Source organism: Pezoporus wallicus, unplaced genomic scaffold (genome assembly GCF_028554395.1).
Source record: "Pezoporus wallicus isolate ANWC-B61680 ecotype Strahan unplaced genomic scaffold, APGP_CSIRO_Pwel_v1 contig_4264, whole genome shotgun sequence".
Lineage (NCBI taxonomy): Eukaryota > Metazoa > Chordata > Aves > Psittaciformes > Psittacidae > Pezoporus > Pezoporus wallicus.
The window spans coordinates 323,163-350,345 of record NW_026637102.1 but is presented as its reverse complement, the minus strand read 5'-3'; the positions used below and the strand labels follow the sequence as shown (position 1 = coordinate 350,345).

The 27,183-nt window shown below is 38.8% G+C and overlaps 1 protein-coding gene across 6 annotated transcripts in view; it reads right to left on the bottom strand.

Annotated features, from left to right (window-relative positions):
• Window positions 1-1,811: 1,811 nt before the first annotated feature.
• The window catches only part of TET1 (tet methylcytosine dioxygenase 1), an 83,452-nt gene continuing 58,080 nt past the window's right edge, over window positions 1,812-27,183 (bottom strand). For 4 of the 6 annotated variants that reach the window (XM_057403259.1, XM_057403258.1, XM_057403261.1 and 1 more), the window contains 6 exons: window positions 20,692-20,900; window positions 19,630-19,780; window positions 17,418-17,507; window positions 16,821-16,958; window positions 8,862-9,201; window positions 1,812-4,090 (listed from right to left, as the gene is read on the bottom strand). In XM_057403259.1, coding sequence (XP_057259242.1) covers window positions 2,949-4,090; window positions 8,862-9,201; window positions 16,821-16,958; window positions 17,418-17,507; window positions 19,630-19,780; window positions 20,692-20,900 — 2,070 coding nt within the window. In that variant the 3' untranslated portion in view covers window positions 1,812-2,948. Of the gene's footprint in view, window positions 4,091-4,780; window positions 4,898-6,015; window positions 6,300-8,861; window positions 9,202-16,820; window positions 16,959-17,417; window positions 17,508-19,629; window positions 19,781-20,691; window positions 20,901-27,183 lie in introns of those variants that run through there. The other 2 variants (XM_057403262.1, XM_057403263.1) reach the window with 2 other exon arrangements.

Below are 27,183 nucleotides of genomic sequence, written 5' to 3'. Positions count from 1 at the left end.
TGTTAAGATACATTGTTCTCTGTTAGAGTTGCCATTTCAAAACAGGTAAACATGGATTTACGGAAAGTCTGTTGGTGCAGTCACTTGAGCAGTTACTTGCCAGGGGTTATGTTTGGTGGTATCCTTTCAGATCTACCTTTCAGTTTCTCACTTCTTTGAGGGAAGCTGCTGGGTTTTCACTGGAAAATTTCTCTCTCAAAGTTTCCAGTCATACATAAATTAAGCATGGGCATTTATAGTGGAAGATTTAAGTCAAAATGATCCGCTTTAATGATCTGAGAATTTCAAAAGGTAAAAAGATGGCTCTGTAACTTACCAGTATTGTGAAAAAAAAATGTTATTCACATGAGAGCGCTGAATAACTTTTCTTTTTTTTTTAATTTGCAACATAGAAACTAATGCTATCAGCACTACCAGTGAAACCAATAAACTCATCTTTTCTGTAAGTGATTGCTTGTGGTGTCGAACAAGGGTTTTCAGATAGCAAATACAAAAATGGAACAGCTAGAGAACGTACAGTACTACTGTATGGACAGCTGGAATTCTTACTAATCTTCAGCTCACCAAAAATATACAAGTTTTAAAATGGAAATCTAAGGCACACAAAATACCATGATGATTTGATGTATACTGTATATTACATAGTCAATAAGCATAAAACTGCTGGTACAAAACGATGGCATAACATTGGTTTTGTTTTATTATTATTTACAATCCCTTCATATCCTCTATTTGAAGTCATATTAAGCTTTGAACTAAAATTTGCAGCATACCCAGTTTTTACAAATTTTATTTAAAATAGGTAAGATACAAAGAATGGGTTCAACTTGTCCACCCTCTGACACCAGCATTTTTGTTAATTTTGACAGGCATCTGTAGAATTGAACCCAAGGTCATTACATAGTGATTGCTACTTCAGACCTTGCTCCTGCCAACACAATACGTGTGTCTATGTCTATACAGGAGAACAGTCTCATTCATCAACAGCCACATTTAAGTATTTGTAGCACCAAAGTCCTAACTGGCACTATGTGTTAAAAATACAATTTACGTACTTTTTGTACCAAAACTGTAAACATAGTGCTTACAGTTCAGCTTTCAAGGAAAAAGCACCTTGTCTAGGTTTTAAATAAAGCAGATCTAGATAGTTTATATTCCTCAGTTACAGCACCACTACATTGTAATATTATCAAGTATATTATTACTATATTTTCGCACTGGAAAACTTCTGATCTCATTACACCTACAGGCTACCCAGCCAGGGAGGACTCCAAGGCAGAATTAAGGTACAGCTTCATCTCTGGGCCTGATCCTGCAGCTCTCAGTCACGAGAGGAGTCCTGGCTTGAGCAGTCCTCCTGGCTCTGATGGGGCAGGTATGGCTATGCAGAGCTGTTCTCATGGAAGAAGTTGTAGGATGAGGTTGGTCCTAAGCTAACATTGCCATTTGGTAATTTGTTTAAATAAATAAGTTTAAAAAAGAAATACATAGGAGAGGAAAATCAGAAAGAAGAGTGGGATGCTACAGTATTTAAAAGCAATGGAGTGTCTGTTTTTCCTCTGGTTTAGCAAACTACTCATTTCATGATATGTCACTTTTTTGAGAACATAAATTTCGTATGTTTGGAAGGAAGAAGACAACCCTTTCTACATGAAATGTAGAAATCACTTAAAAAATTTACAAAACATTTTTGTAAAAAAAAAAAAACACAGAAAGCTGGTGAATATTACAGATAAGTTATTCTTAATGAAAAATTTGCTGCTGTTATAAATTTCATACTTTTCCAAAATTTCCTTTGCATTTTCCCCAAATTATTTTTTCCCAGAATAGAATAAGGCAACTCTAGGGGGTATATTTCTTTTTATCCCAAAACAATCCTACCCCTGAGGCATTAGGAACATTTGGTTGTTGTGTTAACTTATAATGCTCCAAACAAACGAGACTTATGCACTTATTGCTCAAAGAAATCATAACAAACACTGCCTTTAAAACCCCAAATAATATTCATAGCTCCCAATAGCAACACGCATACTGACAAGACATTTCCTAATTTCATGTTTATACACTCTCTTGAAAAGAATGGTTCTGTATTTTGTAACTGTTTATATGCAACATAAAAACTTCCATGAAAAAGGGCAAGTCTAAAAACAATCACATATGCTATTAGCATACATACTGCAACTGTAACAATATGGAACTCTACACAGCAAGAATAAAATTATTTCTTCTGTAGAGTATGCACAAACCTTAGACAATATGATCCTTATACTATACTATTTCAAGTTAATTTTAAAAATAGAAAGTGCTTTTAAAATATATATTTACAGCTTAAAAACAACTTCCAGCCATCATTACCAATAACTTCATTTCATACATAATGACAAATCCAGAGAAAAAACTCATTGGTTTTCTAAAAGATTTATCTGCAATTTGGACTATAAAGCAATGGGTAGAAGTTGTTAAAGCAATGGCACCATGAAGTAATAATTCAGCTTATTTATGTTTAACTGTTTGATGTGGTTAAGCACCAAGAGCTGTGTAGAGCTATTACTGTATAACTTGATTTAACACCATAAAATGTGAACCTGTTAAAATCCCTATAAATGATTTTTGTAGTAAACAGACTTGATTTAAAGCACCAAAATATAAATTCCTAAAGGTAATAAACTGAATGATTCAATCAAGGTTAACAACCTAAACAAAATCTTTTTTAGAGTGTATTAAAACTATACAATTTTTTTAATTTTTTTTTTTTGCTTAAAATGTGCTTGAGCACCACCAAATATTAGTCACAGTTTAAGAAGAAATACCCTCCTTCTTTTTTTTTACCTCAGCCTTAAAATGGTTGAGATGAGCAGATAGTAAACGGCACGAAGCTTGTTCTTTAACAGCACCTTAAAGAAACTCCGTGTAACACTGCACCAAGAGGGGGCATTTGAGACTAAAACCTATGCCCAATGGTTGTAAGGCCCTGCAACTCGTGTAAGGGCATATGAAGATACTGTTATTATGTTATCCTTAGTTACTGTTAATGCTCTGCGTGATGGAATTTGGTTGAACTCATTGTCTTCATAAAAAAGATCTCTGTTTTCACTTGCTTGCTTTGTTTTCCTGTTGCTAGAATTTAGTTCGGTATTCTCCGTTCCTAATCTTTCCGCTTCTTTTTCTTTTTCTTTCGCCCTCTCTGCCATCTTTGCTTCCCACATGGCTAAACCATGTTTTGGCTCATTTAAATTTTTGTGTTGGTAGAAAACTAATGAAATTCTTGTGGGATGATTGCGGTTGGGTTTTTTAATAGGTGTTGTAGCATGGAGCTCACGTCTTGCACATTCAATTAAGATAGAACCATGAGAAGGTGCCACAGCAACCCCACCAATGTCATCATCCAAAAAATTGTGCTCGCTGTCTGACCACATTTCCTCCGCTTTTTCCTCAGAGTCAGCCAGTTGTCCCAGTGCACTGTTCTGCTTTTCGTCCACACAGTTTAAATCACATATCTGTTCCTGATGGGCGCTGCCCTTTTCCACTGGGCATCCATGGGAACAGTCAGCTTCGTTTCTGACTCCATTCTTTGCTGGAGAGCTTAGCGGTGCTGACAGATCACAAGAGCTGACCATCTGTGAAGAAGGAGAATTGTCTAAATGAAGCTGACAATTCTGTTTGTCTGGTTGATGTTCAAGTATAGTGGGCAGGGGGTCTTTATGGGCTGGAGGGCCTGGAGCAGTGACCTCTGGAAGAATTGGTGGCACACCATTCATCTTATCATTCAGCAAAATTCCAGTATAATCTTTGACCGACACATCAAAGTTCTTACAATTAACATAAGGTGTCATGTGAGGTTGCTTGCTACTGCATTCAAAATACCCGTAGGGAACTGAAAAATCTTGTTGAATATTAGTCACTGCTGTTAGGCCAGGCTTATGTGCTAAAGATGAATAAGGATGTAAACTATCCACCTTGAAAGGGGAGGAAGCCGTATACTGTTTTAATAGAGAGCAATTTTTAGTAGTGTTTGAAGTATGTTTCATGGCATAGAGGTGATCGGAAGTCTCCATTTTTATTCCAGGTTTTAAAGCATCTGTTTTGTTCCCTAAAAAAAAAAAAAAAAAGCACACCAAAGTGTAAATACTTTTCCTCACTTAATAAAATAGAACTTTTATGATATTTCTGACACATGCTTTCTAATAAAAAAGATATACATGATGAGTACAGATTTTTCAAAATGTTTATTTTTAGCTTTTTAGGCATATCTCTATGAGCATAAGTACATCATAATAACCTTGCTAAATTAAAGCCTTTAACCTATTCCAGTCAGACTGTTGGTATATAAAATAACACAGGGTTGAATCAAATAAACAGATAAAATGGAATTACCACCCAGTCCTGATTCAACACAAGTGCTTCCCAGCAGCTGACTGCTGGCCTTCAGCACTGCCCAGGCTTGCAAGAAGCACAGTGTAAAAGGTTTTACATAATTGATCAAATTTAGTCTGCCTGAAATGAAGCCTGTGAAACAGTCCAAATTCTTGGCTGCCTCAACCCCATACTGCAATCACAGGAAAAAGCGTGTTTATAGATCTTGTCCACTGCAGCCAAAAACTCACTGAATTACACTGATTTGTGTGTTGATTAGCAAGTAACTACTCAGAAATTTCCTTAAATCAGCTATACGGCAACATACTCCAGGTAAATCCATCCTTACAAAGCTGCACCACGTGATTTGGCTGACTTCCATCTAATTGCCACATATTAATTATTTCAGATCTTTGTGGAGACATACATTTAAGTTGGCTCCCTAATCAATTTCTGGTCACAGCTCCCTGCAGTTGCGCTGGTTTGTGGAACAGTCTCCTCCAATGACTCATTCTCATCATGTGTAGGTTCAATCCAGAGTCCGCTGGAGTAAGGGGAAAGAATTCCATCAACTTCGTTGGGCTTTGCATCATGACCTGAAATTGCTTTACATGTGTTTTGCTGGTACACTGGCACCCCACAGAGAGCTCTTACATAGTCTCATAAAAGACTGTTTCTTCTTTGTTCCAGAATGTTTAAATGCTTTACTGAATATAGAAGAACTATTCTTTCTTCTGTCTTCTGATAATTTATAAATAGTGATGGATTAAAAAAAACATTCTTTCAATAGAAAGGCAAAAAAAGGCAAAGTGGGATCAATTATGGACACAATAGTTGGTATGCAAATATTGAGATTGCGGAGGGACATAGGGAAACTGCATGAACTTTTAAAAAACCTCTTCTGTGAAATCAAACTCTTAATTAAGAATCCCCCAAGACCAAGACCAAGACCTTCCTCCAAAAGACTGGAAACACAGCATTTAAGAAGTGCAGTTTCTGTCATCTCTGCAGAGAGACCTACGTTCTCTAGAAATAAGTTTTAACAACCTACAGCACTACTGGGGCAAAGTAGCAGAGATTAAGAGAAGCTAATTTAAATATATGGGTAGAAGGAAATCAGTAATGGCTCGGCTAAGGTGGCATTGCTTCCTGGGAACACCTCCTGTTCAGAGACTGATGCATCTCCACTGAGAGCTGTTGGTTGAAGTGGTCACTGCTCTGCTGCAGCCAGCTAAGAAGTGTCCCTCTCTTGGGTGGCTCATCTCCCCAGTACAGGCCAAGAAAAACTGCCAATATTTATGGAGACAAAAATAATCTTTCTGTCTGTAAAGTTTATTTGACCAAAGTAATGTGGTTAAATGATGAAACTATATAAGGAAGCATGTAAGGCCTCTATCTTTAATACGTATCTTATAATAATTTAGGATTTCAAAGGCTCTCAGCATTAGCACAAAGGTAAAAATTAACAGCTGGGCTGTTTGCTGTTGGCAAAAGATGCCTGACAAGACATTCCTATTTAATACACAGCATTTCCAAAAAAGACTTGGCACAGTTGAGATTCAAACCAAGTCTTCCCATATGCATGCTCTACCAAGACTTAATCTGCCTTCAGCACTACAGAAGGTCCACCTCACCCATCTGTACTGTGAGGACAAGTGTCCTCTTTTATCCCTTTCTAATTTCCAGTTCTCCATGTGGTGAAGACATGCAGGTTAGAGGAGTCTCTCACACCTTCCAGGCCTTCCTAGTGGGCAATACTGCAGTGGTTCTGAAATGATGGTCAGGTCCCTTTCAAAAGAAGGGCCTCTAGTTTACCATCAGGAGTGACTACTGGATAAGTCTAGTTTCAACTCCTGTGTCTTACAGGTTCTTTGATTTTGTTTTCATATTAAGCCTAAAGATCCCAGCGATACTAAAATTTTCCATTCTCAGGACTAAAAGGATACCTATGGAATGGAAAGAACCAATCAATGACTGCTCCCCTCTAACAACAACTGAACCACATGTACAAGTACAATGCTGTAGGATTCTAAATCCAGAATTTACCGACACTGGCATTTTACTGTGGGTTAGGGGCAGGGCAGCAGTGGTGTGCTGAGGTCTTTACCCAGCCATCATCCTGTATGACTGAACACATAAATCAGTGTGCATAAATGCTTCAAGTTACTTATGCAGATCACACCACCTTGCCCTTTGCAATCTTGAACTTCTGCTGCCACTGCTGTCCAGTTAGTGAAGCCTCTTTGAAAGTGTACCCATGGCCAACCACAGCAACATGTGCCATTGGCAGACCTGGGGATTACAGTGCTGACATCTATTTGGAGGGATTTCACTATCAAAACTTCCACGCAAAACCTGCACTTTTATAATAGAAATGGAATATTTCTAGTCACATACTTATTTTTCCATCTATGAACAACTCTTTCTCAAAGAAGTATTTATTCCTCACTCTTGACTTCTTATCAGCAGCCCTTTTAAATTATTTAAGCAAATACTTCAAGACCAAACAGATTATTTAAGTCTACACAGCTGTTATTTTTGCATGTTCAAGTAACAAAGTTCTGTGATCCCAAAGCCTATGGCAAAACACTGGATACTGTGCCATTTATTAAAGGCATGGTTTTCAGATATCAAAGCCATGCCTGTTGGTAACTACAATGTTATGTATGGGTATGTGGTTCCTAACTCTATTTCAGTGTTTCAAAACAGCATTCCAGTGAGATCAAACAATTTCATAATTCCTTCCCAAAGCAGAGTCCTCTAACGCTTCCAGGACTTCCAGTCCACTCCAAGCACAATGGAAGTTATTAATCATTGCTTTGGAGTTACTGCTGGATGTTGTCCTCAGCCTGAGGAGTCCTTTTATGTTTGTTTCAAAGTCTGGACTGTGTCTCCCAAATTTGCATGTAGATTGAGCGTCTGTCTCATTTCTTAGGTGCGTCAATAAAACTGCTCTTCTTGTTCTTATTCCATATTGCTATCTGCAAAGTTTACTGTTTGCCCTGACTCCTCTGCTGAGGTAAGCAGGGTGCTAGGTGTGAATTACAAATGGATGTGACAAATGAGTTTCCTTTAGTTTGTTTAGCATCCCTCCCCCCTCATTCTTCTAAATACATTTAACTACTGTTCCTCCCCTTAAGTCTACTATAAATATCTGGTTGTCTCTCATGAAATAAAACTCCAAAGCTTAGCAGGTTGGCCAGTTTTCCTTTCTTCCTAAAAGGTAGATCGGCTCTGCTTTAATTACTTTTTTATCTTTTTTATTCCTCTTTAATCACAGAGTCTAAGTCCATGGCTCCCTCCACCTCCTCCTTTTCTACTTTTCATTACTGTAAAGTCCCATATATTAGTTTTGCCCTTTGAAGTACTGGTCCAAAACCTGACCCCAGTTACAACAGCATAAATCAGAAGCCCTCCAGATTCTCAGCCACATCACAATTCTATGTTGCACAAACACGTATTGTAGCAGAAGACTCTGGACATAGTTTTCTTGTAACAGAACAAACATGGCATTCCTTTTACCTAGCTGCTGACAGATTCCAGCTATGTGGCCCTTGCTAATGATATTTCAAGGAACAATTTGAAGAGCACTGTCTTATTTAATAATTTTGTTGGGGTTTTTTTGTTTGTTTTTTTGTTTTTATTTAAATCCCTTGCTTTGCAGCAGCATCCATGCCACTGGTAGGAAATTATCAACTCGGGTTCTGAGAAAGCCAATGTCTTTCACAGGCAGTAACACAGTTCTTGTACTTTCAAATGACAAGAATTCTTGTTGGTTATTTAGATAAACATTTCTACAGCAGTATTTCAAGATGATCCTACTGCCATTAGTTATTAGAATAAAGGAACTTGGAAATATTTCACTCATGCTCACCACCAAAAATTTGGTTTTGAGCAATCACCTGTTTGTTTCTTTTCCTGTGCCAAGAGAGAATATAGAATCATAGAGTCATAGAATAGGGTTGGAAAGGACCTTAAGACCATGTAGCTCCAACCCCCCCCTGCCATGGGCAGGGACACCTCCCACTAAACCATGTCACCCAAGGCTCTGTGCAACCTGCCCTTGAACACCGCCAGGGATGGAGCATTCACAGCTTCCCTTGGGCAACCCATTCCAGTGCCTCACCACCCTCACAGTAAAGAATTTCTTCCTTATATCCAACCTAAACTTCCCCTGTTTAAGTTTTAACCCGTTACCCCTTGTCCTGTCACTACAGTCCCTAATGAAGAGTCCCTCCCCAGCATCCCTGTAGGCCAGCTTCAGATACTGGAAGGCTGCTATGAGGTCTCCACGCAGCCTTCTCTTCTCCACGCTGAACAGCCCCAACTTTCTCAGCCTGTCTTCATATGGGAGGCAACTGCAATGACTTGTACACTAGCCCTTAAAATGCAGAATCTACAAGTATTTTATAAAACTGAGTATTAAGGAGCTTTTCCTTCCCTTCTGATGGGTAAGAGGCAACATAGTATCAGAAGAGATTAGCAAAATTTTAACAGGCATGACTCACCTAAACAATGCAAAGGGTTGCCAAGATTTTCTGTGGCTTCAGTTTTCAGCTTTACTGGTGTTGAGTATTTTTTATCTATTAATGGTTGCTTTTCAGTCGGGGTCCTCCTTGTGTCTGGTTTCCTTTTCTTTGTAGCTCTGAGTGGCTCAGCTAACATTCGTACTTCTCTGGGAAAAGCTGTGAGCACCTGTATGGCTCCGGCTTTTATCTTGGCTTCCAGTCCCTCCTCAGTGCCAAATTCATCTGTTTGTGAAATTTTGTAAAGAGGTAACACATGGAGCTGTTCATCACTTGGAATCACCCCCACTCTCCGGTTATCTTCCTTCGTTAATGTACAAACCTGGCAAGAACAGGAACACTTACAAATACAGCCACATACATAAAATACAAGACTTACTTCAATGCTTAAGCAGTCAGCCTAGACTTCACTGGTTCCTCGTATTTTGTAGCCTCAATGCTGTGAGTGTTTCAGATGTAAACCTCTGACAAATATCTTATTTGATTTATGATGATGCAAAAAATTATCGGTACTTGAAGAGTAAGATCAAGGCACATGTCTTGGACAGGAAAAATGAAACTCCGGCTCAGCATACATTGTCCACAGCCATGTGCCAACCTCGGTAAATAACCTGAGCTGTCAGACTGTAAATTCCTAAGCAGTCTTTGTTTTTTAAATACATATTTGATGTTTAGATTAATTTTTAAGGACTAAAAATATGAAAAAATAAAACAGTTTTGGATTGAACAAGAAGTTTCTATGACATGGAACTGGTTTTGTTTTGGCTGGCAGAAAAAAAATCAAAAACCAAAACCCCCAAACTTACAAGTTACTTGTACTGCTCTGTACTTCTAGCAAATCGTAACTCTCACCTCTCACTGCTCCATTCAGTGTTTATACATATTTTCTTACCCTAACACCCCCTCCCAGCTCTTGACTACCTGTGTAATGAAGTCACAAGACCACAGGATGCTAGTTTTTTCTTAGGCCACTGATCTACTTTCTCCTATTAAATTATGTGCTGTGAGATCCTGAAGCTGAGAGGAGAATCCGGGTTAGATCCAGTTTGATATGGGCACTTCAGAAATGTGGTTAACATTCAAACTTATTGTAACAGTTTTCATATTATAATTTTTCTGAATCACTCCTGAACATCTGCAGTACTTAAAATTTTCAGCAGTTCTAGAGTTCTGGCTCTTATTATTACTAACTTCATCTTACAGGAAGTGCTAAAACCAGCTGTGTGCTTCCTGGTTTCTTTCTGTGCTTTCCAAGGGATGGCAATGGTTTGACATGTATGAGCAGGTGTACAAACAGTCCTGCCATTTGTAATTTTACTGACTACATTCATGAGAGAATACTGGTCTGTACAACAACATACTACATCGCTAGAAAGCCATGCATTTGATATCATGGCTTGGTTAAGCTTCTGTTTCACAGAGAGTTACTAACTACCCACAGGAACATGAGCACCATCAAAGTATAAGATGATACTCCCTAACTGGAAACATTATCATTCCATTATTGTGAAGGCTGAATGTGATGCTGATCATAAACAGTTAATCCAATGTCCCAGAATCTTGTCACCATGCCTAAGATTCCGGGGGGGGGGGGAATAATAATAATACTGGGAGGAAAGGGGAGAGGAGAAACAAACACTTTTTATTTTATGGCACAGCTTTACACATAAAGACATCACACAATTATTTCCAGAATAATAAAATTACAGAGTCACAAACTAAAAATCCTAAATCAATAAGGTGGTGGTTAGGGCTTTATAAATAGCTATATGCAAAGCTTGACAGTTGCAGAGCAGCAAAAGGAGAACATTCGAGAGGCAGAGACAAAGGAGAAGAGCTTTTCAGGTGGCATTTTGAAAGGATTGAGAGAAGGGCAGTTAGAAGCTGATGAGTAGCATTTACTGATGTGCTTGCTCCATGCGCACTTACCTCAACTGGGCAGCCTTTGGACTACGAGGAAGATTTAGAAAAAACAACAAGTTGTTCCATGAGCAGCGAATGATGCCTGGTTTCCTATGGACATCTCGTCCCCACACTCCCACACACCCAACCCCAGCACCATTAATCCCTGCTCCCTTTCACACCCTGCTACCACCTCCACTGGGCACCAGGCAGTGAAAGCAGGGCCTGGCTGAAGCTTGGTACCTCCCAGCTACTGAGCCATCAGGTATATGAGGATTAACCTGGGGGTGAGAACCCTGCTGCAGGCTCCTCAGCAGAGGAGCTAACCTGGATCTGTCTCCCCCACACAAGTAAAACTCACAACTTGGAACAAGAGCTTAAAATCCCCAAAGACAATTCAACTTCTGCAAAGTTCAGTGAAATCTGGTTGAAATTTGTCAGCAGATTCCAAGTTATTCAGGAAGAATAAAAGAGGGTAGGACATAGAGCACAATTACATATGACTCATGTTCTTAGAAAGCCTAGCACATCCTCCCCTTCTAAATTGAAAACAAAAGAGGTAATAAAATAAGCATGGAGGGGCCCAGCTCCCACTTGTTCCCATCAGAAACTGGGTGATTCTCACTTGCCTTTTAAAATATTCCATCCAGCCTGTGTCTGGACCCATGCACTAGTCTGAAAATTGTCCCAGTGTTGAAGATTCAATCCACCATCTTGCTCATTTTGAAAATCAAAACACTAATCCAATTTATAGTTCTCAATTTTCATGCATTTCACCAGACATTTTAACGGAAAACTGATTTTGTGTATTTATTGGAGTTCTTTTCCATAAAAAGATCTACTCTTAAAAATGTATTATTAATCTTTCATCTGACTTAAAATTACACAGCGGTCACCATACTTGGCACAGGGGGAGCATACAAGCAGAGACAAAACCCAAAGCTAGTATAGATTGAAGAAAGACCTGTTTTCAGCATGAATGGGTATTTGTCATTATCACAAAGCCAACACCATCTTTAGAACAAGAAAGCCAAAGAACTGTTCTGAGAAACTAAAGATGATGAAGGCTGCACTATATTGGCAGAACTATGCTGAAAGTACAGTCAACTCATAAAAAAATTAAATACTGAGTTAGAATACATAAAATTAAGAAATTAATGTCTATTAAAAATCATGTTAAAACCCTGAAGACCAGCACAACTACAGCCTAAATACCATGACAGCAGGTTTTACTTACATTAAACTTCAACGTCGGTGTTCCTCATAATTTAATATAAAAGGAAGGGCACAATGGCAAGTGAATAACTGAGAAGTTAATGTTAAGGGGAAACCATCTATAAATTAAGGTCCTGTGAAAAGCTAGCAATTTGCAGCTGGACTAATCCACCAAATGAGAAACACCCATTTCAAAAGTCCCTCTAATATTTAAATAGGCAAAATATTCCATTAAGAAACTTAAAGAAAAGCTATTGCTGAGAAGTTAAAAGCGACATTTTCCGTCAGTACTGATGCTGTGCTGTGAACTGACCAACATTAAACCCAAACATGAGAATCATTGATGCTGCTGAAGCCCATTTACACTGTGAAGCTGCATGTCCTGCAACTCAAACTACTTTTCTAGAATGTGCAGCTTAATCATCCAGGATGCTGAAAAGCCAAAGGAGATGTTGGCCAAGTGGTTTGTTTAGGTTTCCAGTGTGCTTGGTGATCAAAACCATTACCTATTCTTGTTTAGTGAGGTCATGGTAAAACTTGCATATTTATACAGCTTTACTTCTTTTAAGCCCATGAACTCAATGGGACTGCCTCCACATATCTTCAGAAAAACATCTGTAGCCACACAGCTCTCCGAGAATTATTCTGGAACTTTGATTTGCCTTTGTCCTCTTGAACTTCACATGTAGAAAGGATGTAGCTTTTTCCACTATGTTGTATGAACAGATGTTTTAAATTTAAGTTTCAGCAAAACAGTCAAATGACCTTTCTAAGTTTAAAAGATGAAATCAAGTTTCCTATACTTATCTTCCTTCTGCAGACAGAAAGGAGAGTGGGTGCCATTTGGGACTTTGAGGTGCTGCTGCATCATTGCTTACCATTACAGATGTGAACAACGTCACTTTTCCTTTACAGCTGAGACATGCTGTCATTTTATTCACCTGTTACACCCTGAGTAAGTATGCATAAGACTGAGAGTCAGAAGAGGGAACCCCAAACATCTCTGCCCTTTGACCACTATATACACACAGAGGAAATGCCACTAGACAGCATTTCTGTACCATATGCTGTCACACTGGTATGGCACACAAACCACTGTGCAGCAACTCACAGGTTAGTAAAAGTTAAACTTCTAATGTTTCTCCATTTTCACAAGAAAAAGAACAGTAACAAAAATCCTTCCTTTACAGCCCTGTGAGGTTTATCTTTTCTCCTGTTTGTTATAATCTGAAGCACCAATTTAAGGATCTAGTACTTCTGTTGCTCATGAAGCAAGCTGTGGGCATGGTCCAGAATGTAGTCTGACCACTCACAGAGACATCCCATCACTTATTGCAAAGCCCTGGACCAACATGCAATGACTTGATGAGCTGTAACTACAGAAATACAGTAAGTTATTGGAAGAGCAGAGGATTATTTTAATAAAACAGGAGAGTTTGTTGATGGATTGCTCATTGACACTACTTAGTTCTGCTGCCAATAATAAATTTTGTGTCATAGCTGCTCTTGAAGCACAGATATACCTTCTCCACTTCTCCCACAGTGCCTGCTGCAGACTGCATAGCACCAGGGACTAGACATAATTGCAGCTGGACTCTCTCCTTTCTGAAGCCCAGCAAAAACAGAATGTGCCCCATAGGATGACAAACACCCACACTGATGCTACCAAACTAGTGACACCTTCATTGACCATGTTGTTTTGGACAGTGTAAAACCCCGTATGTCAGGGATTTAACTGGACTCACACAGGTACAATGAATGTGATCCTTTGTAATTAATACAATAAAGAAATATTTAATTTCACAGACTCCATTAATAACTATACAGCTTTTTAGCTTTCTATCCACAAGGAACACTGTACCCTAACACTGCAGTTGTAACATACATCCATGGCCCTTAGAAGAACACTAAAAGATGACAACAGAGTCTGAGTAAAAATGGAGGATTTATTATTTGACTTAAAAGTTCTTAAAGAACTCAGTTCAAAGACAGAAATTACTTTTGTTTCTTTCTTTCAGATAAACATATCAGTTTACACCTCTGTGGAACTGCCAGGTGCCTTCACTCTACTGCAGACCAAACAGGGAATATTAATTTTTAATTTTAGGTCTGCTACATTCAGGGAGTGATTCTCACAGCCAGGAAAGAACTTCAGTGAATCAAATCTCCCATGGTAATGCTCAATTTGCGCAAGTTAAGATGAATTATTCTATCTTAGAATCATAGAATAGTTAGGGTTGGAAAGGAGCTTAAGATCATCTACTTCCAACCCCCTGCCATGGGCAGGGACACCTCACACTAAACCATCTCACCCAAGGCTCTGTCCAACCTGGCCTTGAACACCACCAGGGATGGAGCATTCACAACTTCCTTGGGCAACCCACTCCAGTGCCTCACCACCCTAACAGGAAAGAATTTCTTCCTTATATCCAATCTAAACTTCCCCTGTTTAAGTTTTAACCCGTTACCCCTTGTCCTGTCACTACAGTCCCTAATGAAGAGTCCCTCCCCAGCATCCTTGTAGGCCCCCTTCAGATACTGGAAGGCTGCTATGAGGTCTCCACGCTGAACAGCCCCAACTTTCTCAGCCTGTGTTGTATTTACAGTAGACATTTCCAGGACTTTTTTTTCCCCACTACTAATGAAAATGACAGCCTCATTTATTTTCAGAGTCACATACAAATAATGCAGTTGAACACCAAAACATCTATACCCAGAAAAATACCAGAATGCTTTTTGGAAATTCTGGCAGAGACAGATCAGGGAAATTATTATTGGCAGCTCATTAGATAATATATTCTTGTAAGTGTACTGAAAACTCTGTGCTTATCATTAAACTCATGTAAGTGCTTTGCTGAACTCAAGTTTGTGTCTGGTTTAAATAATTTAAATAGATTCCGGTTTTCCTTTCCTTGTGGTGCACTGGTGCAGCATTCCTCTCATATTTGTGGTAAAAGTGGTTCCCCAACAACTGAAGAGAGAAAATGAGAAAGTGTCGCTTACACCATGAGTAGCAGTGATAGAGCTCACAGCATGTGCAAATGCCACTTTATGCAGTATTTATTTTAACCCTTCTAGTCCAGAGGAACTTTCGATTTTATAAATGAAGATTCTGTGTCAGAATAAGGAGGAAAGGAAATCTTACCAGCACTAACGAGGTGCAGGATGACAAGTACACTTTGTACAGATTTTAAACTGTACAGTGTGACTACCATTTAAAAAAAAATCATAGTACAAGAGGAGAATAGTAAATGAAGTTTTGTATGTTTGAAGTTTGTAAGGCAGTGCAAACCCTTCTCATTCTGTTAATTATCACATTATCAGAAAGCAGTCACCTACATGAAAATTGTCACCGCAGTTAGATGTATTACTTGCATATAGAACATTTAACAGACAAAATATGTCATAGTTATGTAAATCATCATTATTATCAGTGATTTATAAGAAGTCATAATGTATTTTAAACTAAGCAGGTAGCCAAAGTAGCTTCTGGAATAGATGGGAGTACAGAGGTGACCAGATATAGATGCTGGAATGCATTTCTGCTTGTGTTCCTACCACAGGTTTTCAGACATTAACACCAGATTTGGTTATAAACCAAAACTGACAATCCTAATTTTGATCATCATCATGTCATTCCTGCTGAATTCTGAGATCTGCTACCATATTGCCCTGGTTTTGGCTGGGATAGAGTTTATTTTCTTCCTAGTAGGTGGTACAGTGCTTTGTTTGGCTTTAGTCTGAGAACAATGCTGATACACAGGTTTCAGCTGTTGCTCAGTAGCACTTACCCTGGTCAAGGACTTTCAGTCTCATGCTCTGCCAGTGAGGAAGGGCACAAGAAGCCAGGAGCTATAGCCAAGACAGCTGACCTGAACTAGCCAAAGGGGTATTCCATACCACAGCACGTCATGCCCAGTATATAAACGGGGAGGAGTTACCTGGAAGGGGCTGATGTATTGGTCAGTGGGTGGTGAGCAGTTGTATTATGCATCACTTGGGGGGTTTTACCATTAATTTATTTTTTCCAGATGTGCATCCTTTGATAGAGAAATTATTCTTGACTGTCACCTCCACTGATGTACAAGATGTCATCCTAGTTATTTAGAGCACTGCAGTGCTCTAACTACTAAAAGAATCAGATTGCCACGTTTATTTTGCCTTTTCTCTTTTGAGCTTGTCTGTCTTCAAGACCACGGTCTCAATTTCTAACCAATTCCCCACATGATTTTCTCACTAGCAATCCAGCAAGGTATTTGGTACACCAGTCACACCAAAACCCCCACATCTGTGGGTTTTCCTTTCATGCTGAGATTTTAAGATCACAAAAGTGACCTGACTCCACCATGACTCTCTGACTAGTAACTATACTAACATGAAGCCTCATAACAGGGCAAGAAAAAGTGAATTTGATGAGAATTGACCCTGGGGGATGTAAACTAATAACAATTCAATTTGTTAGCTCTTCCTCTACAGAGGTCTGTACAACTCCTTGGTTAGATTATTATTTGCCCTCAAACAGCTACTGTATGTCATCTGTCCCATGGCCAGTCCTGGGTGTCTTACAATAATTAAGCTGTTTTGTAGGAAGGATCACTCCCAAACCTTCCTGATCTGCTCTATAATAAGATGAACTTATGTCCCTTGTAGCCCAGTAATAAAAGTATGCAGATAACATGGAAATTTATAAATGGCAGCATGCAGTGAATTTCATAATACCTTAAAAAACTTCATGCAAATGTACCCACCCAACCAAGCAGCATTTTAAAACACACAGTAATCACAACAGTAAAGAGTGCAAATGAGAAAATCCTGCATACATACCACAGTGCTTCCATTGTGCATGTTATGTGTGTCCTTGTGGGCATGGGCACAGAAATCTATGCAAGCTGTTACCCCAGAAAAAGGCCTACCGTCCTTGGATCCAAGTCGACAGTCTGGGCCCATGTGTTCATTTTCCACCTAAAAGTAAAATAAACTACAGGTACTTGGGACTGAAAATGAGTGACTTGGAACTTCATGAGCCACAACTACACTTGTGACTGAATAAATGCATCCAGTAAGAACAACTGGAAAGCGCATATTTTCCCATGAAACATGCAACACTTATGACTGGATATCAAAGAGATAATGAGCTCAGCCAGAGTCAAAATGTCTTTAAATGGTAAAAACATTTTACTTACAGTATTATCATAAGCCTTTTGTGTGTGCACAGCTCAGAGCATAACTTAACCATCAGATGAAATAAAAAAGGTGCAGTATTTTAAAACTAGCCAAACAAAGCAACCACTGTAAGCAAGCAACGGGATTCACCACAGCTGCAGCTTCTACACATAAACACACTACAGGGTTTCATCTTGTTTTTAAACCACACTGCCTGTTCAGAGCTACAGCTAGACTAGCTGAATGTCACAGACCTACCTGGTTCTGGAAGGCTTCAGGAGCAAGCTTTTTATAAACTGGAGCCACATCAGTAGCTAAGGTTTGCAAATTATTTTCAAGAAGCTCCTCCTGCAGAGAAAGGCAACATTTAGAAGTGCTTTAATTTGCTTTAAAAGAGTCTAACCCAGGTCAGAGATGCCTGACAGATCAGCCTGTGTCTAACACTTTATCAATTTTCTGTTCTGTTGCCATTTGTCACTAACTGTAAATAAGTCTACTTTTGCATGACTGAAGTACCAAAATTGTTAAATATAAATCAACCAAATAACAATGGAGAATACCTGATAGGGCAAAGAAACCCAACACAGAAGAAACTAATCTCTCCATCCTTTCCCCCTTCCAATACATATACAGTCAAAGAATGAGGTATGTTCCACACAAAATGGAGAGGTAATATCTAGTGGAGAAAAATTACACCACATGCTGAGTGGAGCCACAGGTCTTCTCTTAGTGTTCTGCTTATGCGGCCTTGACTTACGTTGATACAGCTTTACTAGAAGAAGCCTAAGTTTCCACTGCCTTTTTTCTTTAAAGCATATGAGTAACTCCCAATAGCATTTAGCATTAATTTCAGCTCTTGGGGGAAGAGTTACATTTTGTAACACTGCCAACAGAACTCTGATCAGGAATGTTTGTTAACTGTTTTGTTCTTTGGAGGTGCAAAACTCAGGGGTTTATGGAAATATCTACTAGATTTGGAAGTAATGTTCCTTTCCTTGGGGTAAAACATATAAACACGGAACTAATTAGGTGAGCTTCTATGGCAGAGTAACATTTAAGGTCTTATTTATAGAAACAATCCCTAAATGCTTTTCCTAAACTTTTGCTTTTCCAGGAGAATGACCAACTAACTGGGAAATAAAAGATGGCGGTGACATACTCCCTACTTTGCTCTCCTCTAAGAGCTGGGCTTTGAGAGACAACCACAGCTTCAGTTTTGCATAGTGGCAAAAATAACAGCTTGGTTTAGTTTGTTTCCAAAACACTTATCACCATGTATCATAAACAGCAACGTATATAAACATAAGGAAACATCACACTGAAAAATGTGACAGTAACATTACAAAATGACACTGCATTTTTTAACTTGTACTACAGCCGGTTGCTTGCTACAAGTTTTTCTGAACTGCATTGAAGGCAACACATCCTTAATTATCTATCCTATGAACTACTCTTACCTAGGTATATTATACCCTTAACCTCATCTCACTCCACCCAGTGCCTCAAATGATCCAAATCTTTCTGGACTTCGAACTATCTTCTTCTTAATTTTCTATACTTCCTAGTTTTATGTAATCTGCAAAATCATCAATATCCAATATTTAGCTAAAAGAAGTATCTGCTAGGAAAATTAATGACAAATTGAAACAAAGAGAAAAATTATTTACCAGTAATATAACTTCTTTTGAGATGCAGTGACAACATGCATGGACATTGCAACTACACAAGCACCACTGTCCCCTAGAGCTGGAGACTTCTGCAGAGTGGTAGGCTAAGGGCGTGCATGCTTCCCTCACAGGCAAACACACTTGTGAAGTACCTGTGTGCTGTGCAACCCTCATCCCCACTGCAGAATTCGAAGTAGTTTTTAAAACAACTTCCATGGAAAAAGGAAAAAAAGGAATGCGCTTTTAGATCACATCTAGAAAACGCCCTCGTTAAGTGGCCTGCTCCTGTAGGCAACTGCTATTTATTCCTTCAAGAGAATTTAAAAAACATAGAAAAGCCAGTTTAGTCTATGTGGCAGACAGAAGATCAGGTGTCAGCTGGTCAGAAGCAGTGTGAAAGCAGCACAACAACAAAGTTTTCTATGACCAGGCAAAAGGAGTGAATCTCTGAGGTGCAGGATTGCTCTTAGAAAACACCTTTTGGTGTATTTTATACTTCCAAAGAATAAACATTTCATAAAGAGTTACAGAGTAGAGCTAAATATGCATACAGAAAAGCATTTAACGACAATTTTATGGTACATAAATACATAATAAATGACACTGAGATTTTCTACAGTGGAAAAATTATAAATACTGCAGTTATAAAACATTTAGTTGGGTGCCTGTGTTATAAGCTATGCACACGTGTGTGAGACAGAAGGGGTGGACATTTGTAGAGTCCATTTCCAGTTCTTAAAATCAGTAGGCAAAGTATTTGGAGGGAAAAAAACAAACAATAAAAGAAACTAAATCAATCTTACTTGTTTAGGGTCATCAGTAAGAAGCCTAAATTTCCTCGGGTTCTTGCTTCTGGCAAACTTACAGCCATTGAAATACATGCTCCATGAACAGCCAAATGAGAATGATGCTCCGCAAGTTTCCGGATCAAGTCCTTGACATGCACAAGTACGACTATGAAAGGAAATAAAGACACAGGAAGTCAGCTGACAACATGGCTATTTTTTTTTTTTTTTTGGCAATGCTGTTTGCTATGTCTTTTCTAACACATAGCGTAACAACACAGGGATTTATAACACATATTGTTTAACCAAGTATTTTCTGTTAAGGAACTATCCGTGTGTAGAGAAATTACTTTTTCCCTCCATAAAGATAGTCTCAGCTCCCCAAAGCCCCAGTTCTGGGAAATAAATACATAACCCTCAGTTATAGCTATATAAATACACCCATGCTACCTTGATTTTGACTTGTTGAGTTGGATAAAATTTTTATCCAAGAAAATACCTCTGCAACTCAAGGTTACCCCCAAATTCAGTAATTATTTTGCTACGTGCTCCAAGTTTCAGAGCATATACTCAGCCTGGCCCATCAAGAACACAATCATTAGATTCAAGTCACTGTACAGCTACTAGAGTCTTTTAAATGTGGGTTGCGCAAAAATCAGCACAAAGGCAGCACTGCTACAGAGCCTCAGCTGCAATATATTATCTAGACAATCAAACCAAATTCCTCTCAGAAGCATAGAGGGGAAGATTCTGAGTGTTTCAAAAGTCACATTTCACCCTCTTAGCAGCTCTTTAGCATGGCCATGCAAAGGGCACACTGACTGTCTTTGGGCAGTGTGCACAAAGCCAGGAGAGTTCACTGCCACCCCTTTCCCTGGATGTAGCATGTACAACTATCACTTCAAGCCCGGTCTCTAGGAAAGACAGGAACTAAGTTCTATACTGAAATGACACCTAGTGGTTTGTAATTTTAAACAAGATTTTGCATATTCATTTTATTAAGCTACTGAATTCTCGAGTTATTTATTGCAGAATATACAACAGGCAACACAACCATCACTTACTATTAAAGTAACTTACTCTTCATTTAATGCACATCTACGGCTGGTGGGACAGCCGTATTTTCTGAGACTCTGTGTCAGTTCTTTGTACAGCGTATCAGCCAGGAGATGAGGGATCCCTTCCCAGGCCAATATGAGAATCACGATGACGGCAGTTTGACAGTGATGTCCTGCACGCTGACGTACCAAGCACAGCAACTTTTCCTCATCACTACTTCTTCGTATCACCTGGAAAAACCATTTTGTTTATTCTTTGGTAAGTGTAGGAAACACATAATATGCTCCTCTTCTATGGGACATACAAGGCCTGGAAGAGTAAGAAATACTGCTGCCCAAACAGCACCTGACCATCCACAGGCATGTCTGGGACAGCATCATACTCTGATCTCTGGTGTGCAACATGATTTTGTGTTGCCTGTTTACCTGTAGAAGAAATAGCAGTACAGGAATATTTAGGTGTTCTATACAAACAAAGATTCATTAAGAGGAAAATAACCACTAAATGGAAATAAAAATCCTGAGACAGCAGATCCACTGGGAACCCAACAGTCAGCTTGGAAATGATGCAGGAAACATACTGCCAAATCCCAGAATGCAGCTACATGAAAACACACCACAGGAGCACACATATGCATGTGTTTGGATGCTTACTGAAGTTGTTATAATGACATAAAATGGCTCCCACCTTGCAAAGTAAGCTTAGAAGAAAGCAATGAAAATAAACTCTGTTCTTAGTGAAGGAAGCAACAAGATGTTCAGAACATATCCTTAGACAACATAAAGTTCTTTAGCAGAGTGCTGAAGCTTTTACTAAACTGTGTATGTCAGCCTTATCCATAAAACACAAAGACTAACGCAATATGAAACAGTACAATATACCACCGAATAAATGGGGGTGGAGGGTGGGGAAATCAAATACCTAGACAGTCTTACTCCCACATATCCATGTTTTTTTCACAATTAGAAACAGAGTTGCATTGTAAGAAGACAAAAAGCTGCATTAAAGCTAGGTAATGCTAGAGCATAATCTTTGAAGGTGTTTACTTTTCCAATGTATTTTAACAGGCATAGCCTGTATGAGGCATTCAACAAAGGTGTCAAGACCCCAGGGTTAAGTTTCAAACACATTAGGCTGGGACTTGGGCAGCAGAGGCTAAATCTTCCTCCTTGGCTCTATCATATACAGGATGGGGACCAGCAAGTCTGTCTCCCTTTCTGCTAGCAGATAGCGAGCCCTTAAATTGCAGATATTCTCTGCCAGCTCCATAGCAATATACTTCTCAGGGCACAAAGTTGGTCACCCAGCCTTTTCACCCAACTCCCCATTTTCCACCAGCAAAACTCCCATAGATATGTTAGTAGTCACAGATGATAGAAGCAGGAAGGCAATGGAGTTTCACTTACTCTTTGAATACCTCCAAGTATCTGAGTTTTCAAGCATATTCCCTATTGGACTGACATCAAAGCTTCTCTGGTTGCCAGAAGTGCAGCTGTCATTCATATGTGACCCCTAGCCTGATCAGCTCTGAATATCTAAATTACTTGAACTCATTAAAAGTGGGGACCAAAGTATGGTTGCAATTAATCTGTAAATGAGAAGGTTTTCAATACATGAACAGTTTCAGAGGGAATCTGTGCAGGCTCAGTAGGAAGAATCAAGCTTAGAGTTAATTTGTGTCAAGAGAGAAAGTATCACCACTCTAATCACAATCTCACAATCCAATTAGCCTTAAACTTAATGGCAAAACAAGCAAATGGCTCTGAGATACCAGTCTTAAAAAGGAGTCTTGGTTGTGACTGACCAACCAGTACAGTATTTTTTGTCAAGAAAAAAAAATGAAACTCATATACATTTGAGTAAGGTTTACAGAAATCCATTATGGCTGATATACAATACAGGTTATTCATGTCAGTGTTAGTTTTACATTCCTGAGGCAGCACAGTTCCTTGAAGTCAGAAGGAGAGGAATTTAATTCTGTTACTCAGCATGAAGGGTGATGCTTTTACTCTTTTTTTTTTTTTGGTTTCTAGACTTTGTCACTTCGATTAAGAAACTCAATACCTCTTAGTTTCTCAGTACAACACCAGGTTGCCCTTTTTGAGTTTTCATATAGTTCTAAACTGAAAACACATAGTCCAGACACATAGTCCAGGAAAAATGACAGACAATGAAGAGGAAGAAAATGTGTATTTTCCTTTAAAATAACACCATACTTCCCAGAGTTAAACACAGCTGAAATTTGATTCATTATGCATGCAGTAGAGAATGCACCACTCTTACTTGACCCAAAAACGTTTTATAATCCATCATCCTTCAGGTCACAAAGGTAGGCAATAGATTTACTAGTTGTCTGAATTGGTATTTCTGTGGCTTCTAAGATGAGCATCATATGCTCATCTGACTACTACAGCTGAAGTGCTTCTGTCCATGTGTGTGGTAAAAAGACAAGGCACTTTTCTCATTTGACTGTTTCGGTCTTAGAAGAACACAATTTGCATTGAAACAATCATGGTTCCTCCAGGCCCACAGTCAGTGTCAGGACAGACCAACCTGGAGCCACGTTGCTTTTCCTGTATAAAGTGAGGATACCCCATCACATGCTATAGCTGACATTCCCAAAGTGGCAATACCTCTCTTTGGTAATAATAATTTGGACACACAATACCATAAGTATCACCCTTGTAGAGTGCACATTTGGGCAGGATCATTTATTTTGATCATATTCAAAATCAAATTTTGTACATCCCTCCAGTGCACACTTTTCATATCATACTTGTTCCAAGTTGTTCTGGCTATCCACATACCTTTGTTTATGTGTACATCTAAAGGAAGGCAGCAACTCAAGTAATTTATTTTTTTAACTAGTCCAGATATTGTCAAATGGCAGAATCTGAGAATATGAGCAAGCCTTCAAGGTGAGCCACAGCCAGCCAGCTAGGACAGAAATACAATCAACAGCTACTGTGGCAACATACGACAGCTAAACATCTATTTCTACAAGCCACAAAGGCAGAAGTTTACCCGATTTTCTTAATAGAAAGCTTGCGCGAAAAAGCTAGAGTATATTTATTGAAGAGGTGTGATATGCAGCAGAATTTACTCCAGCAATTTAGAAAAAAGTTATGAGATAAACAAGACAGAAAGTTAGTTTTTCACTCTCTCACAGAGGGACAGCAGAGAGACATAAAGGGATGCTGAGAACTCAAGAATTAAAGGATGTAAGAAGAGAACAAGGTCAGACAAGTGGACTGTCCAGCCTTATCCTGGTCCTGAGAGTGACTACAAAAGTTGTCTAGGGATGAGTAGTAAGAAATGTACTTACATGCAGAGATGCTTCTCAACAACCACCAGGCACCTCCCAGCCAGCTGCTGGCAGCTTGGGGGATGTGCTGTCTCCCAACTCTGGAACAATTTGCCTTGTGTGTATTTGTCCACTCACTTCAAAACTATGCAGCATTTTACCATCCACTGCCTTCCTGGCCAAAGCTTAATTCCAGACTACATGAAAGAAAAACCATTACCTTTTCTTCGTGCTGAGCTCATCCCCTGCTAGTACCCCCTAGTTTTAATATACGATGAGGCTGTGAATGGACTGCTGGCCAGCTCTCCATGCCACATCAAAGACTTTGAGAGCCCTGCTGTCTCCCCTTCCCTCTCAGGCAGGCTGATGAGCCTGTGTCTCTACCTATCTTTCTCAGTTCTGCTGTACTTTCTTGAGTTGGGGGACCAGAACTGGACAGTATTCAAGACTGGGTGCAGCATCCTTTCTCACAGAAGCATACTTATGTTTCATGTTTTCTTTATTCATCTCCAGGAATTCTCACCCATTTCTTTTGCTGTTTTCATCACTACTGAACACTGAAGCTGATGTCTAACGAACTATTATCCCCAGTAGTTGCACTCAATGTAGGGTCCATCATTGTGTATATGAAAATACAACACCCCACTTTTTGTGTAACTTTATCAAGTGAGTTTTATCTGTCATTTTAGTGGCTATCCCTTCCTGCTCTTCATGATATCTGTCCTTCCTCTGCATTATCTTGAACAACTCTGTATCATCAGCAGTTTGCCACCTCAGTGTTTCCCACTTTTTTCAAATAATTTCTGAGTGTACTGAACAGCATCAGTAAAGTTATGCTATCAAGAAAACCCACTTCAACTGTCCAAATGCTTGAGTTCTACTTACTTGAATTATTTCTTTTAGATTGTTGAAGCAACTGTCTCAACCCTTGGCAGGAGCTCTAGAACAAGGAATAAGTACACTGTGAATAAAAATTGCTTATGTCCTTAAACATAAGCCAGTCTATCTAAATTAGCACATACATGACTTATGTAAATAGCTAAGAGTCAGACTGCAGCAGCTCAGCATACCAGATGCTGAAATACCACATGGATGAGAAATTACCTTCCAATTTAGCATTACCAGAATAGTTGCGTTAACTTTAACATGACATTAAGCAGACCACTAGCAAATAGTACAAAATTTTAATTGAGAGTTAAATACACTGCTATAAATTATAATGGAACCAATAAAAAGGTTTCTTTAGGTTTATTTAATCTCTGTATGTGGTTCCACTGTAATACTCCCTTCTACTGACTCTGAATTTCTTCAGCAAAACAGCTATGGCTCCTTTGCAGGATATCAGTAGTTGATTTTAAAGTGAGACCATAGCTTAACTATTCACTGTAATTTCCTGAAATAGGCGATTCATTCAGAACAGTTTGGCTTCACATTTTCTAACCTGCAGATTTTGCCTCTGTGCAAAAGTCCTCTCTACACTGGACAAAATTCTCTGTTAAGCCACAATTCCATAATAATCTACACTAGTGCAAAGTGAGAGCACAGTGCTGTTAAAACCTGCTGCTGTTCTAGCAGGTGATGCTGTGTAACAGATAGCAGGAACAATGTTCTTGTTTGCCTCAGAAGTGAGTCTGCCCTCCTTTTTCCCAGTTCACTCCTACACACACATTAAACCCTTCTCTTACTGGAAAATGTTTTATCATTTTATTCTCAGCACATCTAAGAGATACAAAAATGGAAATAAGTACCACTTTCTTGAATTCTCTCTTCTTGACTATTAGCAGACTATATAAAGAGTTAGCACAGAACAGTTACCTTCAATCACAAATACTATTAAGTTACTTAGCTATTTTTACAAGAATATCACTTAAATGTGATACCTTCAATTATCTGCAAACACCTTTCCTCAGCTCGTTACTGGACCAATATTGTACTGTTTACAAATCAGTAACTGATTGTAGTATATATAAGTGATTCTTTTACAATCATACAACCAGAAATGAGGACAAAACTCAAGTCGCAAACTCCCAGTGCCCCTTTCACTCCTTACTGCCTCAAACTCCCCTTTCTGTGGTATAGCAGGCAACTGTAAATGGCACTTTGTACCATACAGATGACAATAAGAATCTACTCAATTGTTCAGATACCCTATTTGTTTTAAGTAGTGATAATAGCAAAGCTTGCTCTTTTGTAATACTTAACATACCTTTTTTGTTTCATGTTTGTTAGAATATTTGAGTGATTTTTCATATGAAACATTATTAAAACACTTCTATTTACTGCAGAAACCATGTAAAAGTTTATAATAATTTTGAATCTCAAAGGATTACAACACTTAAAGAATGGCTTTAATTTGGATAACATTCCAAAAATTTTTGTCTAAAATAAACTCCTCCAATTCTGTATTTAGAAGGTATGCCTCCACTTGCAAACAGTGAAAATAGTGCCTGCATAGCTATCGTACCTGCTATTACACCATTATGGCAAGAAAGTGATGTTCTAAGATAACATTGTTCAAAGAGGTGAATAAAACCCCCATCAACCACCCTCTCCATGTCCCAGAATTAATTTTCTTCCAGACTTCTCCTAGAGAGAACATAATTTAATCATAAAGACAGCTAATTTAACCTCCATATGATTCCATATTTAATCATAAAGACAGTTGAATAAATAAAAGCTTGAAGTACAGTGAGCTGTTTAAAGCAAAATGGAGCTGCATTTTACTGAAACCTGCAGCCAGGCGACAGTCAGTCCAGAAGAATTTAAAGTCCTTTTCAAACATATTTCAAAAAAATTTCCCCACTCTAGTATGTTCTGAACAGCACGACAGCTTCTCTGTCTTAGCCAGCAGTGCTGCACCAGACCTCCTGACTGCCAAGTGGGACAGAAAATAAGCATCAGAGAGTCTGCTCACAGGTGCAAGACCTCCTAATAAATTGCTCCTCTGACCACTTCTATTGATTAGCAGTGATCATCCACTGCAAAGTACCTGGTTTATTCATCAGTTAATTTTCTTCAATGAGTTACAGGTATCTTCTAGTGACAGCAATATCTTATACATAGAGTGCCTAGGAGCTGAAGTAACTTCTCATTTTTCTTGCTTTCTCAATTCCTGATTTCAATCACTTTCTCAATTCAAATTAAACTATCAAACTGAAAAAAAAAAATCATCTCTGCATCTGCAAAGGAATCTATAGTTGTGAAAGCTC